Source organism: Neolamprologus multifasciatus, chromosome 20 (genome assembly GCF_963576455.1).
Source record: "Neolamprologus multifasciatus chromosome 20, fNeoMul1.2, whole genome shotgun sequence".
NCBI classification, from domain to species: domain Eukaryota; kingdom Metazoa; phylum Chordata; class Actinopteri; order Cichliformes; family Cichlidae; genus Neolamprologus; species Neolamprologus multifasciatus.
Window position 1 is genome coordinate 27104145 of NC_140458.1, and position 13945 is coordinate 27118089.

Sequence of the window (13945 nt, forward strand, 5' to 3'; positions counted from 1 at the left end):
AAGTGTTAAAACTGTACCGAGGCAAATTTAGCCTTGTGTCGATTGCATGTTTCCGAAAAAAATATTGGGGTTTGGAAATTAAACGAAGAAGAAAAAAAAACAGCATTGAAACTTTGAGCTTTTATTATTGGTCTAAAACAAGCAACACCAAGGTATCCTACATGGACCTCACCTCTGTCCCTGATCCAGCAGCAACGGCGTTGCTCATGGTTTCCTTGCCTCCTCCCATGATGCTGATCATCTCCTCCCCAGCTGTCTGTCTCATAAACCTCTTATTAACGATTCTGGTCACGCTGTCGTTGCCTCCACCCAACCCAGCCAGCGTGCCAAGTCCCCCAACAGCCATTGACACGCACTCTGGCTTGGGCTCATCAACGCTGCTGAAGACACCCAAACTTCCAAGGTTGCCGAGAGATTCTCTTTGGGTGCTTTCCCCAGACAGGGGGGCTCCTCCAGGGCCGCGGCTGCTGCAGACATTCCTGATGAATTCCTGGACCACGCCACCGTACCGCTGAGAACTGGGGTCTGATCCACACACCGCCACCCCCGAGGGTTTTCCTGCGGCAGGAAGGTGCCGAGCTGGGCTGGCAGTCTGGCTTGGTCCTGACGCATAGTGAGATCAACAATGGGTATGGCACTAAACAGGATCAGCTGATAACTAGAGATGGACCGATCCGATATTACGTATCGGTATCGGTCCGATACTGACGTAAATTACTGGATCGGATATCGGAGAGAAATAAAAAATGTAATCCGATCCATTAAATATCAAAAAAGCACCTTGCAAAACTTGCGACACGGCGTAACTAACCGTAGCACGTCGGAGCAGTGTGGTCACGTGATAGAGCGGCTGTGTGTATTTGTAGCCTGCTAGCAAACATTTCATCTCCGAGGAAGTTATCTCAGAGAGAAGTAAAGCAAGTGTGTAAGTTCATCTCTGAATGTTTGTAAAGCATTCCCGCGTTAAGCTTAACAACCGATATATGGAGCGACTGCCTCTCTCTCCCTCTCTCCTGCTGCTACTTCAATCGTGAATCTGATCAATGATCAGCTGATCGGCTTTTCTGTCGCGAGTCCGTCTCTCTTGTTTGTTTTTGGCCCACTTTGCACCAGAAAGAGGAAACCAGCGGCTGAACGACAGCAGCACGTTTAAGCTTGATAAGCTGTTGTTAGAATTTATTTAATATTACTTTCTAGACCAGGATCTTTTTCTACGCAGCTGACGGCTGGTAACTGTGCAGGGGCGGATCTAGCAAAGTTTAGCCAGGGGGGCCGATAGGGCATGAACAGGGAAAAGGGGGTACAAAGACATACTTTTCTTTCTTATTCTCATTTAAAATATCTAGCTTTTAATTATTTAATAATTATCTGAATCTTACACCGAAAGTTTTAATCTGATGTAAAATATATAGAAGTCCATTACTGTATATAGTAACTGTTAAGTCTAATATACTCTAGTAAGCTATAGTACTTTTTCCTTTGGGAAAGTACCATCTGTGAATTCTGCAATTCTGTTGAAGAAAGATGTTGAATCTATTTAATTATTCTTGAAAAATAATTTATTTCCGTGAATTTTTTTCACACTGCATCAAATTAAAGTTGATTACATTGATTAAGCATCATGAGGAAGAGGGTGGTCCCCTATTTTCTTTTGCTGGGAGTTTGCAACCCTATTAGTTAGGTTGCTTAATATTTCTGCTAAGTACTCTTTAAAATACCAGAATAGGGAGGATGGAGTAGGTTTAACTTTATTAGATTGATCAGTATTGCTGATCTATGAAATATTTTGGGTGCAGTGTTTTTTTTGTTTTTTTTACATACATGTATAACAGAATAGCTTTAGTGTTGTTCTTGTTTTTTAACTTGAGTATGAACTTATACAAAAAGCAGCAAGATATTAAAAAAACAGTTTTATTGATTAAAAAACACACTATATCGGATTCATATCGGTATCGGCAGATATCCAAATTTATGATATCGGTATCGGTATCGGACATAAAAAAGTGGTATCGTGCCATCTCTACTGATAAGTAGAAGCGTGCTTGATATCTTGAAAAAAACATTTTTCAAGATGTGATGAGCAGGAATTACTACTCACAACAAAAGTTTGTCCTTTTCCTTTCTAGTAATACATTTATACAAACGTTAACATCTCTTCCTAGACATAGAAGGTTCATGTTTCACACTTGAGGTTTTCCTTCCTTGCATACAGTTTTTTTTTTTTTTTTTTTAACATTTCTGTTTAATATTATTACAGGTGACTATTGTCTATCTTGCCTCTTTCCTCCAGTGGATGTTTGCTGAGTTACTTTTTAACAAGCTACAGTGTGCTCATGTGCTCACTTTAGATAAGAAGGAGACCTACAAGGGAAGCAGCACGGTTTGGGACTTTGGAGTGGAAATGTTAGCTGGGAAAGTTCTGGGAAGAAGCTGCTCTTTAAAACGTTTGCTGTTAGCAAATACACGCCTTCTCTGAATAACGGCTTTGAGGGAGTTAAGTTCTAACTTAACAGATGTTTTTATGGACTAAGTGTTACGTACTTATGATTCAAAATATCAGCCTTTCAAAATATATGGCTCCCCTCCTTGAGTGAGAAGCTTCTTCCTGTTAAAAGGGAGTTTTTCTTTGCCACTGTTGCCAAGTATTTGCTTAATGGCAACTGGAGCATTTCTGTCTATTGTTATATTGTAAAGTCTTTCTGTGTAAATTTCTCTGAGATAATTAAAAACTGCACTCATGTTAGCAGAGTTTACACTTACTATTTCTCATTTGTGCTTTTTCTACTGTGAAAGACATAAAATAACTTTTGATGCAGCTTAGCAACCAGCTGGTACTCCTGCTTTCTCTGACATCTCAATCTGTTCACAAAACTGTATTAATTTGCTTTTACAGTAAAACTAAAAGTTAACAAGACTACATAACCCTGTGTCCATTTTTTAAAGTGACTGTTTTTATTGGCACTTAATACTTCTGACCATCACAGAGTTGATGTATGTGTAGGTTTGTTCAGCGCTTACCTATGTCACCCCTCCACAGGGACTCTGTGCTCCCAGTGTGTTCCACGACACTGAATAGGCTTGAGAGGCCATCAGTGAGGCCGCTCAGGACGGGGCTGTCCCGGGTGGTGGTGGAGCGAGCCCAGGCTGAGCCTCCACCACCACCAATGGGTCTCTGCTGGAGGCTCCATAGGCTGCGGTCTCTGGAAGAGGAAGCCCCATCCAGTCTGGAGGTAGAGCCTAAAAACAAGGCAACAATGTTAGTCATCTCAAAACTTGAAAAGTATACATAAATAATCATCATCATCAGATCGTGGATACAAGCGGCGGAAATGGGCTTCCTCCGAAGGGTGGCTGGCGTCTCCCTTAGAGATAGGGTGAGAAGTTCGGCCATTCGAGAGGGGCTCAGAGTAGAGCCGCTGCTCCTTCACATCCAAAGGAGCCAGTTGAGGTGGTTCGGGCATCTGGTAAGGATGCCTCCTGGGCGAGGTGTTCCGGGCATGTCCCATTGGGAGGAGGACCCAGTGCAGGCCCAAGACATGCTGTAGAGATTATATCTCTCGGCAGGCCTGGGAACGCCTTGGTGTTGCCCTGGACAAGCTGGAGGAGGTGGCTGGGTAGAGGGAGGTCTGGGCTGCTGCCCCTGCGACCCGGATAAGAAGATGGAAGAAGATGGATGGATGGATAGACATTACTAATCATAAAACAAATTTACCAGAAGACACTCTGCGTTGTAGTTTTGGTGATCCGTATTTGGGCGAGCAGCACGGCCTCTCGATGCGGCTGTGAACTTTATCGAGTGATGTGGATATCTGCCGAGTTCTTGCGGATGCCAAAGAGGAAGTGGCTCCTGAAGAGGGACGAGGAGACCAGACTTTGGAATGTAACCCGGTGCCTCTGCTGCTGGGAAGGTTCTCGGTTTGAAGACCAATGCTGACGTATTGGGTTGCAGTCTGTGTGGACCTGGTGGACACAGCGACTGCCTGTGTGGAGAAAATAAATATTTATTGATAACAAGCAAAAAAGTGAACCCCTATTGGAATCAAAAAACAAACTTGTTTTCCTTTTAATAACTAACTGAGTACCTTAATAAAAAGCATTACCTGACTCCCAGGTTCCTTGCCAGATTTTCTCTCCAAAGATGAAGAGCGAATGGCCTGTCGAACACAGTTGGTCATTTCCTTCATGTCGTCACTTAAATTGGCTGAAATCTCTCCGATCTCCAGGGTGTGATAAGGAGAAGAGGGCGACATCCCATCAACCACATTGTTAGCCGAGCCGCTAACCGTGTTACTGATGACGCTGGGCATCGATCTGGCAATACAGCTGCTTCTGCTCTCCAACAGCTCCCTGTGCTGGTTGGACAGGGAGCTCAGCCACTGCTCATAGGAGGATGAAAAGGAGGATGCAGGTTGACGCTGAATGTCCAGGGTTTCCACTGCAGCTACGCCGGCATCTGAGCCATTCACCTCCAGCGAGAAGCTCCCATTCTGAGTGTGCTCTGGCTCTTCGGCCTCCTGGTTCCTTCTCCAGTGATCAGTGCGTCTCACGGCGGGGGGGCTGTAGTAGATCCGGATGCCAGTGCGGTCTGGAGCAGTGTAGCTCCTCTGCACAGGCTCCAAGTCCAGCTGTGATCCTACTCGACTGCAGGAGCCGCTGGGACCATCCCATGTTTTACAGGTGTCAACGATCTTAGGGGTCTGAAACAAGAGACAAGAGAATAATAAGACAACTTTCTACTTACTTGGCTAAAACATTACAATATATACAGCTAATTAGGTAAATATAGTAAATAATATACTATAAGCTCCATGGCTCCATAGCTCTGTATAAATAAGCTGTTAACCTCATTGGTTAGGCAGGTCCAATTTTTTCTGGTGTTGTCGCCCAGATCAGAGGGAATGAAAAGAGGCGGGGCAGCAAGCTGTATTTTCTCCCCCTGATTGGCTGTTCCGTTGACCTCCGAGCACTCCAGCTCTAACGTGGACTTGATCCTTTTCACCAATGAGCTGATGAGAAAAGAGAACTTATGCTTAGCTATCAAGATAACACACTGATATCATTTTTTTTAAATTACTAGAGTAATGGGCTAAAATTGATGATCTAGCTGAAATTGATCTATTTTTGTTACCTTGGTGACCCTGTTCCGTTAGCAACGACTGAGTCCGGAGACGATTCATCGCTCAGTGGCTTCGACTTTAAGAAGAAAGGAGATCCAGGCTGTCAGTGAAAAGGAACTCGCTGGATCTGCTTTTTTAAGAGCTTATTAGCATTTAAATAACCTGCATCATCTACACAAATTATTCCTGTAACATTCTTTATTTATAGTTTTTTTTTCACACCCCAAAAGACATCAATAGGTTATTCTGACAGGAGAAAGCGGAGACCTTGTCTGGTATAATATGTCTGTGGCAAAGTGTATCCAAACACACATACACACACACAGAAGGTAATGCTGAGTCAGTGTGTTTTAGGAGGAGTGATCTCACACTCAGGAGCTAATTCACCATGGGTAAGATAAAAATGAGAGACAGTGGGAGGAAGGAAAAAAGGACTTCTGCAGGTGATGTGTTGTACAGATGTACCGGTGGATTTTCACTTTCAGCTGCAAGGCAGGGAAAACCAAATATATTTCTAAATATATAAATAATATGTGATTCTAAGAAGACTTAATCATCATGTAATGTTAAAAAGAATCCTAGTAATCGTTACAGAAACTGGCCTAAAGGGGGCACTGAAACCAAATGTCAGAAATCTGTGAAAGCTCTGACACTGTAACACAAGCATGTGAGGTCTGCATTTGACAGAGTGCGACACAGACACACAAGTGTGCACACACACTGAGGAGATTTAGACAAAGGCAGGGAGCAGAGTGAATAAAACAAAAAGACAAGTTGTGTCCTTTCCAAAACGCCATGTTTCAAATAAAATAGGATCACTCGCTGTAGAGGAGGAATGAATACCAGGATGTTAGAAAGCAAAGAGAGCAAGAAAGAGTGGACACACCAGTCTAAACATCTAAAAAACAAAAAAGCAAAACAAAAAAACACTTAACACAGATGACAGGCTCCTGTCTGTGTGTCTGGATTTTAATTTCTGCCTGTGTGTTTGAAGAAAAGACCTTTAATGACCACTGATACAATCCCTCATCATCCTTTCCCAGACATGCTGCAGGAGCTTGGCAGTGACTGCGCTGGTGTATAATCAGCAGATATGACTGACTATGTTTTCCCAGTGAGCTCAGCTCAACCACAGCAAGGCAGTCACACAAGTGAGGGTTCTCCTTACTCACATCATGACATTACCAGCTGTGTGGTTAAAGTCGGAATCAACCAAACTTGTCTGAGATAAAAAATAACAACCCCAAAGATGCCAAATGTAGTCATCTAAACCTTAAGCCTCGGCGGTAAACGTGACCTGCTCAGCATAAATGAGTGGACTTAGTTTCCGAAAGACATCTTTTTAAAACATTGAGACCACAAATAGAGCTGACAAGACATTTAAGCTGCTGCAAAGCTTGCAAGAAAAACTGAAGTTCTTTGAGAAGTCGGAATAACAAATAGCCAATAATCAATACTTCGTCAGTGTACTCCTTATCTCTGACACACACCTTCGTCCTTTTAGATTTTATCATCACAAGATAAGCTTTGACATTTCTCTCTCTAACACAAGCCCACCCATCATACCTTCCCCTGCTGCGCAGTGGCCTCTCTCAGTCGCTGCTCCCACTGAGCTCTCTCCTGACTGAATCTCTCCAGCAGCTCCAGCTTCTCTCTGCCCCAGTTCCTCTCGCCAATCTGGAGCTGATTGGTCCGCAGGTAGGTTAAAAGAGAAAGGCGAGAGGAGGTGGATGAGGAAACAAACTGGATGTGATGTTGAAATTATTTAAAAGTCTCCTTCTATTATTATTATCTTGCCTTTAAAGTGCTTTGAGTGCTCGGACAGAGTAGAAAAGTAGAAGAACCAGTCCATTTACCATTACCATTTGCCTTTTACTTTGCAACCTAACTTGGTCACCGACTTTGCATACGAAAGTAGTTGTATAGATTATATTTAACATGCACACACTCACAGCAGCTGTGCTGTGCATTTATGTATTACTGTGCAGATAAAGCAATAAAGCAACTAAGTAAATTTCAGAGGAAATAACAAATAACACTGATCCGTACACCAGTTAGAAAGAAAACAAAAGGAATATTAAATGGAAAATTAAATGATGTAATAACTACTAATAATTATCCATATTTATTTATCTAAATAAGAATGTTTGCATTTTGTAGGGCTGCATCTCTCAATCCCCCTGCAAGGAAGTGATACAAGTGAAAGAAGGAGTGGTTGAGCCAAAGCAATCAGGGACTGAATCAGAGCCAATGATGAAGTCTGTCAGGAGGCTAATCATAGTCATATAGCTGAGGTTACATCCAATATTTTTCTTGTAGTCCTTTTTATTTAAAATTAACCATCACTCAACAATTTTCTCAGGCATTACCTGTTTAGTTAGGTCCATCACTGCTGCGTAGGATTCGGCCAGCAGATGCTGATGTTCTTCGCGTTCCCTCTTCAGTGCCACCTTTAGGTCTGGAGGGTCCAGTGCGTCAGTGGAGGACATGGCTGTTGCTGATTTGCTGGCTTTGGTCTCGAGCTGGAAAGTCAGAGGAAGACATAGTAAGCACCAAAATATGCTGATTTTCCTCAAAGTTCAGGGAAATAATAAAATGGCAATGGTGACTACTCCTTTTCTCAGTAACAATACACTCCAGATCCGTTCAACACTCCATCCTGACTATGCTGAGATTTTCTGATAGCTTGCCTTCTTCCCATAGTGCATCATGGTGCCAGATGTTCACCAGGCAAGCATGGCAAAGCAGCTATCTGACGTAAAAGAAAATTTACTTGATCAGACCAGATCACCTTATTCCATTGTGCCGTGGTCTGGTCCCGCCCATTGTTGGTGCTTTCGGCAGTAAAAAGAGGTCAGCATGGGCACCTTGACTGGCCTGTGGTTATGCAGACCCATAAACAACTAACTGTGATGCACTGTGTATTTTGACAGCTTTCTATCAAAACCTTTTTCTTGGCGATTTGAGCCACAGTGGCTCATCTGTTGGATGGGACCACATGGGCCAGCCTTTGCTCCCCACATGCATCTGTGAGCTCTGGGCACCCATGATCCTGTCAGTGATTCACCAAGAAGAAGCTAGTTCTAGTAAGCTGCAAACACTGAAAATGACGATAGTCTGCTGTTTCCCCGAGTTCAAACTTTGTAACACACACAGTTAGTGGTCTTTGTCAAGATTCAAACTGTGACTCATTTTGACCACACTGAGATTTGCAATTGGGAAGTTCCAGCGTGTCTCCATGTTTCATCCACCTCTATTTCCCCGTTGCCATCGCTTCTGTCAGAATTCCTCCCCGCTATTCATTCTCTCCTCCTCTCTAAAGCCTTCTCACCCCACTCCCCGTCTGCCTCACCTCTTCTCCCTCTCTCCACAGCTTTCTCCCCCTCTATTTTGAGCTCTACCACCCCTTTTTTCACTCTCCATAAATCTGGCCTTCTGTCACGGAGCCTGTAGGTGGGATAGCTTGAATTTTTTATGAGCAGTCCCGCTTCTTCTTTTTCTCTGTCTGAGCCTCATAGCTCAACACACAGCCACACTGTCGGTCCCATCAGTTTGACATACAGGCGCACACACAAAACGCACCCACCCACACATCTCCGGACCTATCAATCCTCCTTCAATTTCATCCGTTTATGGTGCTAATGGAACTGTCAGGCCATCGCACATGCTAAGCCCAACTCCATGTCTCCAACGCAAAGTAGTATTTCTTGTTAATGATGAAGACGGCCTAACGAGTCCCACGTCTTAACGAGGTTTACTACTGAGGCGGTGAGGGGGAGGCTATTTCACAGGATGACTGGCATTTACTGGTGCATCAGAGCCATCTGGTTCATGACTCGTTACCCACAAGTTAGCAAACTCAATTTATTCAACTAAAACTTTAATAATGAAACAGCAGAGTTGGTTTAATAATCAGAGAATGAGAGAGCTGCTCTCGGCCACTCCTTTATTCACAAGGGGTCCACACAGCCGGTAGCTCTGCATGTTTGATTTAGAAGATTTCATTTATTTATTTTTTAGACCAGATGCAGCCCCAGAGGGATCAGTGCCTCCTCCCAGGATCAAACCACATATGTTCTGCTTGGTAGGCAAATGTGTAAATCACTACATCGTGGTTTATTAACCAGAATCCCCCAAAATACTTCAGATCATACGTAAAGAATCGTTTTTGGTATAAGATTGTTTACCTTCACATTTCACACATTCATCATGCGGCTTTTGAGCAGTTTTATTCAATGGTTTTTTTCACTTAATATTCAGTCTGAACATGTGTAACTGCTCATAGAAGCAAATATTTTCAGAAATACAACAATGGCCTCACTGTGTATATATGTGCTATTTTCATATTTACTAAACAGCAAAGTTATCTGTTAATAATTACCTTTATCCTAAACCAGCCACCAGCTGTTAAACTAACTGATGTCTCTGTGGACTGTTTGACATCACTCATGGAAACAAAGCAAAGAAGCCTCTCCACCAAACAGCTCTTGTTGCTTGAATCAAACCAGACCTTTGAACCTATTATGCTTTTCTACCAAATTCAAAGCTCATATAAATATGGCCGTAATTACATATACTGATGTCAGATTCTGTAATAAGAATAAGTAATGCCTAAAAGCCAAAAGCTCAGGCTTCAGACTGCTCTCAGTTATATTTCAGACAGTTCTTTTCTTTTCTTGGCTCTACGTGATGTCTGTGAGCATGTGCTATTCAAACCTTCTGACTGCAAAAAAGAAATCTGCCTTGGGGGTGGGGATTTAAAGTAGGAGGAGCTACACTGACTTGTTTTAGACAGATCAGCTAAGGGGATGGCTGGATGTCTTATTTTAAAAAAACAAAACAGTTTGTCTCTTACTTGTGAGTTGCACCTGCTTTTGAGTGGCAAGAGCGAAGGGAACTCAACAGATTTGATGAACGAGCGATCAGAGCTTTCCGCTGTGCGCTCTGTCATCACGGAGATTGCAAGCGTTCATAACGTGCCCTACAGTCAGTCAGTATGGATGAGTGATTAAGAAAAAAACAAAACGAGACGGCGTTGTCCTGCATGCTTTCGGGGTTCTGCATATGCTTTCTACCTCGCTGACAGTGTTTGTGTATTGACGCTGAATGGCGAAGCTAATTCGCAGTCAAGCTGTTTGACAGATAGGACGGAGTTTGAAATTGACTTGACTCGTCCAATGAAGCAACAGCTGGAGGATTCACTGCGTGTTGCCAGGAAGCCTTGGCACTGATGTGGTCGACTAGGTGCTGAATGTACGCACACACACTCACACACATGCAAGGCAAACTGATGGCATACTTTACAGTGTGTGTTGCTGGCTGAGGAGAGATTGGTTCCAGCTGTGGCATCTCAGCCAGGGTAACACATACTTTGTTTGTAAAGGGCAGGAAGGGGAATAAGGGTGTAAATGTGTAGCACAGATGTTCGTTTGTCATTCTGAGAACATTTGTGGAAAGGTGGAAAATATTCAGATGCAATAAATGTTTCTTAAGTGTGCGCATGCTTGGGCAATGCAATAAATTGCCTCATCCGTAATGAATCACAGCCAGGTGGAGTCAATCTTTGATTAAGGCAGCAATCGTGTGTCAGTAAATTTGTTCTTGGGAAGCAACCTGCATCTACGTCACAGTGCTCTCATCTCCAGCTGCCAATCAGAGGACTTGGACACCAGCGCCAGACCTGAATCTCTCTCATCATGACAATGATTGATGCCTCCATCTGTCTTTGTTTGGATTCTTTTGTTTCTTTACAGACGGGGACCAAATCAAGCATTATTTTAATCTCATTTCAGGTCAAATATGGAGTTTGGTGCTTTTCTGTAGATGCCTTTGAAATCACCGTGTGCTTTTATAGGTTCTAACAGAAAACTGCACGTGTGATGGACTTTATTTCCAAACTGTATTTGTAATATAATGACCGTTTACAATTTAACTTATAACCGGGTAGCAATTACCACATGCATCGGGACATAGAAAATAGTTTTTGCAAACTTAGATCAGGACCAAAATAATATCGTCCTCTGTGGGCCAGAGCATGACAGATGTGTCCGTGTGTAAAGTGCTTTGTAGAACCTAGCTAAGGTTAAAAGTCACTATATAAGCACGGACCATTCACCATTTAATTGCTTAACATTAAGAGGCCTCTCCATCTCCTCTCATTTATCTGTCTTCCTTCTCTTTCCGTCTCAATTACTGGGCGGTAACACACAGCCAACGTTCTATCTCAGAGGCTGTTAATTAACAATATTACCGCCTCGACTGCTGTTATGAGATAGACGGAGAGACAATGAGAGAGGAGAAGGGGGAGGAGACATTAAAACCATTACTTACTGATTGTAGACAAGACAGAAAGGCGCAGGAGGGGGGGAGTGGGGTATAAAAAGCTCAAATGGACAAACACAAAACATGCGACAGATGGAGAAGATGAAATTGAACCCTTAGGATGCCATTAATTTAAAAAACCACTAGTCAAAAAGACTATTGGCCACTTCAAAGCAGCACGTGGCCCAGCTGGTGTACAATAACTGTATGGTTATACAAAATGCTTGTGACAGAAATCACTCAGAGATTTAGAAGTAGTTTATTTTGACCTGGGGGCATTTCACCTACACCTAATACTTCCACTACTTTTTTCCTTGTTCAGTATTCTTTTCGCTCTACTCAACAGTCTGAGCATGAGTAGCTCATGACTGTTAAACGCCAACATCTGTCTAATTTCACTCCAAGCAGTAGGAATTAAACCAGCCGTTTACAGGACAGGAAAATTGAACCGTTACGATGCATTTTCTGTATTACTGGACCTCATTAACACATTTTTGTTTAGCGTCCTAATGATCAGTTTGGAAACTTCTTTACAGCAGCAGCACTTCTTCCTCCTTACCTGTGTTATGAGGCTCTTTAGTTCGGTCCTCTCCACTTCCCATGATGCCTTGGCCTTTGCGAACTGTTGAGTGAGTTCCTGTGAGCCTTGTCTCTCTTGTCGCAACTCTCCGCTTAGGTCCTGCAGAGCGACCTTTAGGTCTGCCAAAGTGCTGCTCACAGCGCTCGACTGCAAGGGAAACACAAGTAATCCACGTAAGCATGTGCGAGTATGCGTGTGCGCGTGTGCACGAGTTTCACTATTCCGACCTTTATAGTCGGGCTGAGTGGCTGTTCGTCTGCAGGAGCTCTCTTGTCAGTCTGGTGGGTAGGGCTCGGCAGGTTCTCCTCTTCCAGTAGCAGGTAGAGATCTTTCAGGCTGTTTATCTAAAGAACCAATCACAGAACAGCAGCATCTGAGATCACATATTCCAGTATTTTAGAGGGAACCTGAAGCTAAATCTTGAAGCTTGGAAATTTTAAAGAAAAAGTAGAAATTACACACAGACAAGCTTCATGTAAATCAATGTTTCTGCTCAAAACAACGGCAAACTGAACTATGGACCGGCTTCCACAGTTTGCAGTTTCCACTCCCTCGTACCTCCAGGACGTCCTTCCACTCTGTGTCTTTCTTGCAGCCAAGCCTCCATTGTTTGAGGAAGCAGCGTAGTTTGAGGCTGAGCAGTAAAAGGGCCTGTTTGAGGTGCTGCGACTCCTGGACCAGCAGAGTCCTCTCCTGGCACCACAACTTCTTCTGAAGCCGCGCCTGGAGACCCAGACTCTGCAGCTGGAAGTCTCGTCGGAGCATGGCTTTCTGATGCTCCTCCTGGAGCTAAGAGAAACAACAGTAAACACACAGTAGCCCAAACAGTCACCAAATGCCCATTCATTCTCTTAAAACACCTAAATAATTTGTCAAATCTTTAGATCCAGTCAGAACAGATCACTGAGACAATCAACTGTATTCAAGGATGCAAACTGACCTGTGTGAGTTTAACAGCAATTTCTTTATGACCCTGCCTCTCTTTTTCAAGATCCTCCTGAGTTCCTCGAACCGACTCCTCCGCTTCTGAGAGCCGAACCTGAAGATCGCTGAGCTGCATGGAAGACGGGACAGAAGAGCGAGGAGGCATTAAAGGAGGCAGGGGAAAACAAACAAACAAAGGAATGGCAATCGCAGTTGAAAGGGAAACATGTTGGTAGGATAACAGATGAAAGTAAGCAATCAAAGAGAAGGATGATGAATAGGATAAATGGACACCGTAATGGGAGGTAAGTGGTCAAGAAAGCAAATGGAAAAAAGTAAGAAACAGCCAAGAGTGAGCATCCTAATCCATATTACGGTAGGTTTGTGATACAACAGCCTTTAAATCAAACATCAACTGTGGCGAGCTGCTGTAAGCCTACACATACACGCACACACACACTGGCTTGATCTCATGCTCTCCCCATGCCTCATTTGGCTGCTGAGTGAGTGCGATCCATCGACCTGCTTCTGTACCCTTAATGTCCTGTTTCACCCTCCACTGAGCTCAGCTTCCGCCCTCCATCACCCTCCATCAGGGGCACCACCCGGCCTTCACCTTCAGCTAGAAAAACTACTCAGAAACTCTGTTCCAACTGTGACTCACTCGCTCACTCTGAAAAGGTGGCAGCTACCCACGGAAAATGCGCTACAGCATCAGAGGCTGATAATAGCAGAGCAAATCTTGTATCGAGTTTTGGGAATAATTTCAATAACTCATCACACTTTTATGCTTTTAAATATGATGATTTGAATTGGAATGCAATGCTAAAAAGAGTTTTCCAAGTATTTATTAGCCTTTTAAGAGCCTCTCTTTATTTGTGGGATCAGTTCCACTCTCATAATAACTGGATGATGTCTTGTTTAATCGGCTGAAAACCATAATATAAAAGCAGCATGTTATTAGGGTTTTACAATTCTTGATCACCAGCAGCTGTGCCTATAC

The 13945-nt window shown here is 43.4% G+C and overlaps 1 protein-coding gene across 2 annotated transcripts in view; it reads right to left on the reverse strand.

The window, feature by feature from the left end:
• Positions 1–13945, reverse strand: part of mtcl2 (microtubule crosslinking factor 2) — a 94203-nt gene that overhangs the window by 6067 nt on the left and 74191 nt on the right. For both annotated transcript variants that reach the window (XM_085144852.1, XM_085144851.1), the window contains exons 12-23: positions 12959–13072; positions 12577–12807; positions 12246–12362; positions 11998–12165; positions 7487–7639; positions 6684–6800; positions 5129–5193; positions 4844–5006; positions 4101–4697; positions 3713–3980; positions 3019–3237; positions 173–603 (exon numbers count right to left, since the gene is read on the reverse strand). In XM_085144852.1, coding sequence (XP_085000978.1) covers positions 173–603; positions 3019–3237; positions 3713–3980; positions 4101–4697; positions 4844–5006; positions 5129–5193; positions 6684–6800; positions 7487–7639; positions 11998–12165; positions 12246–12362; positions 12577–12807; positions 12959–13072 — 2643 coding nt within the window. The remainder of the gene's footprint in view (positions 1–172; positions 604–3018; positions 3238–3712; positions 3981–4100; positions 4698–4843; positions 5007–5128; positions 5194–6683; positions 6801–7486; positions 7640–11997; positions 12166–12245; positions 12363–12576; positions 12808–12958; positions 13073–13945) is intronic.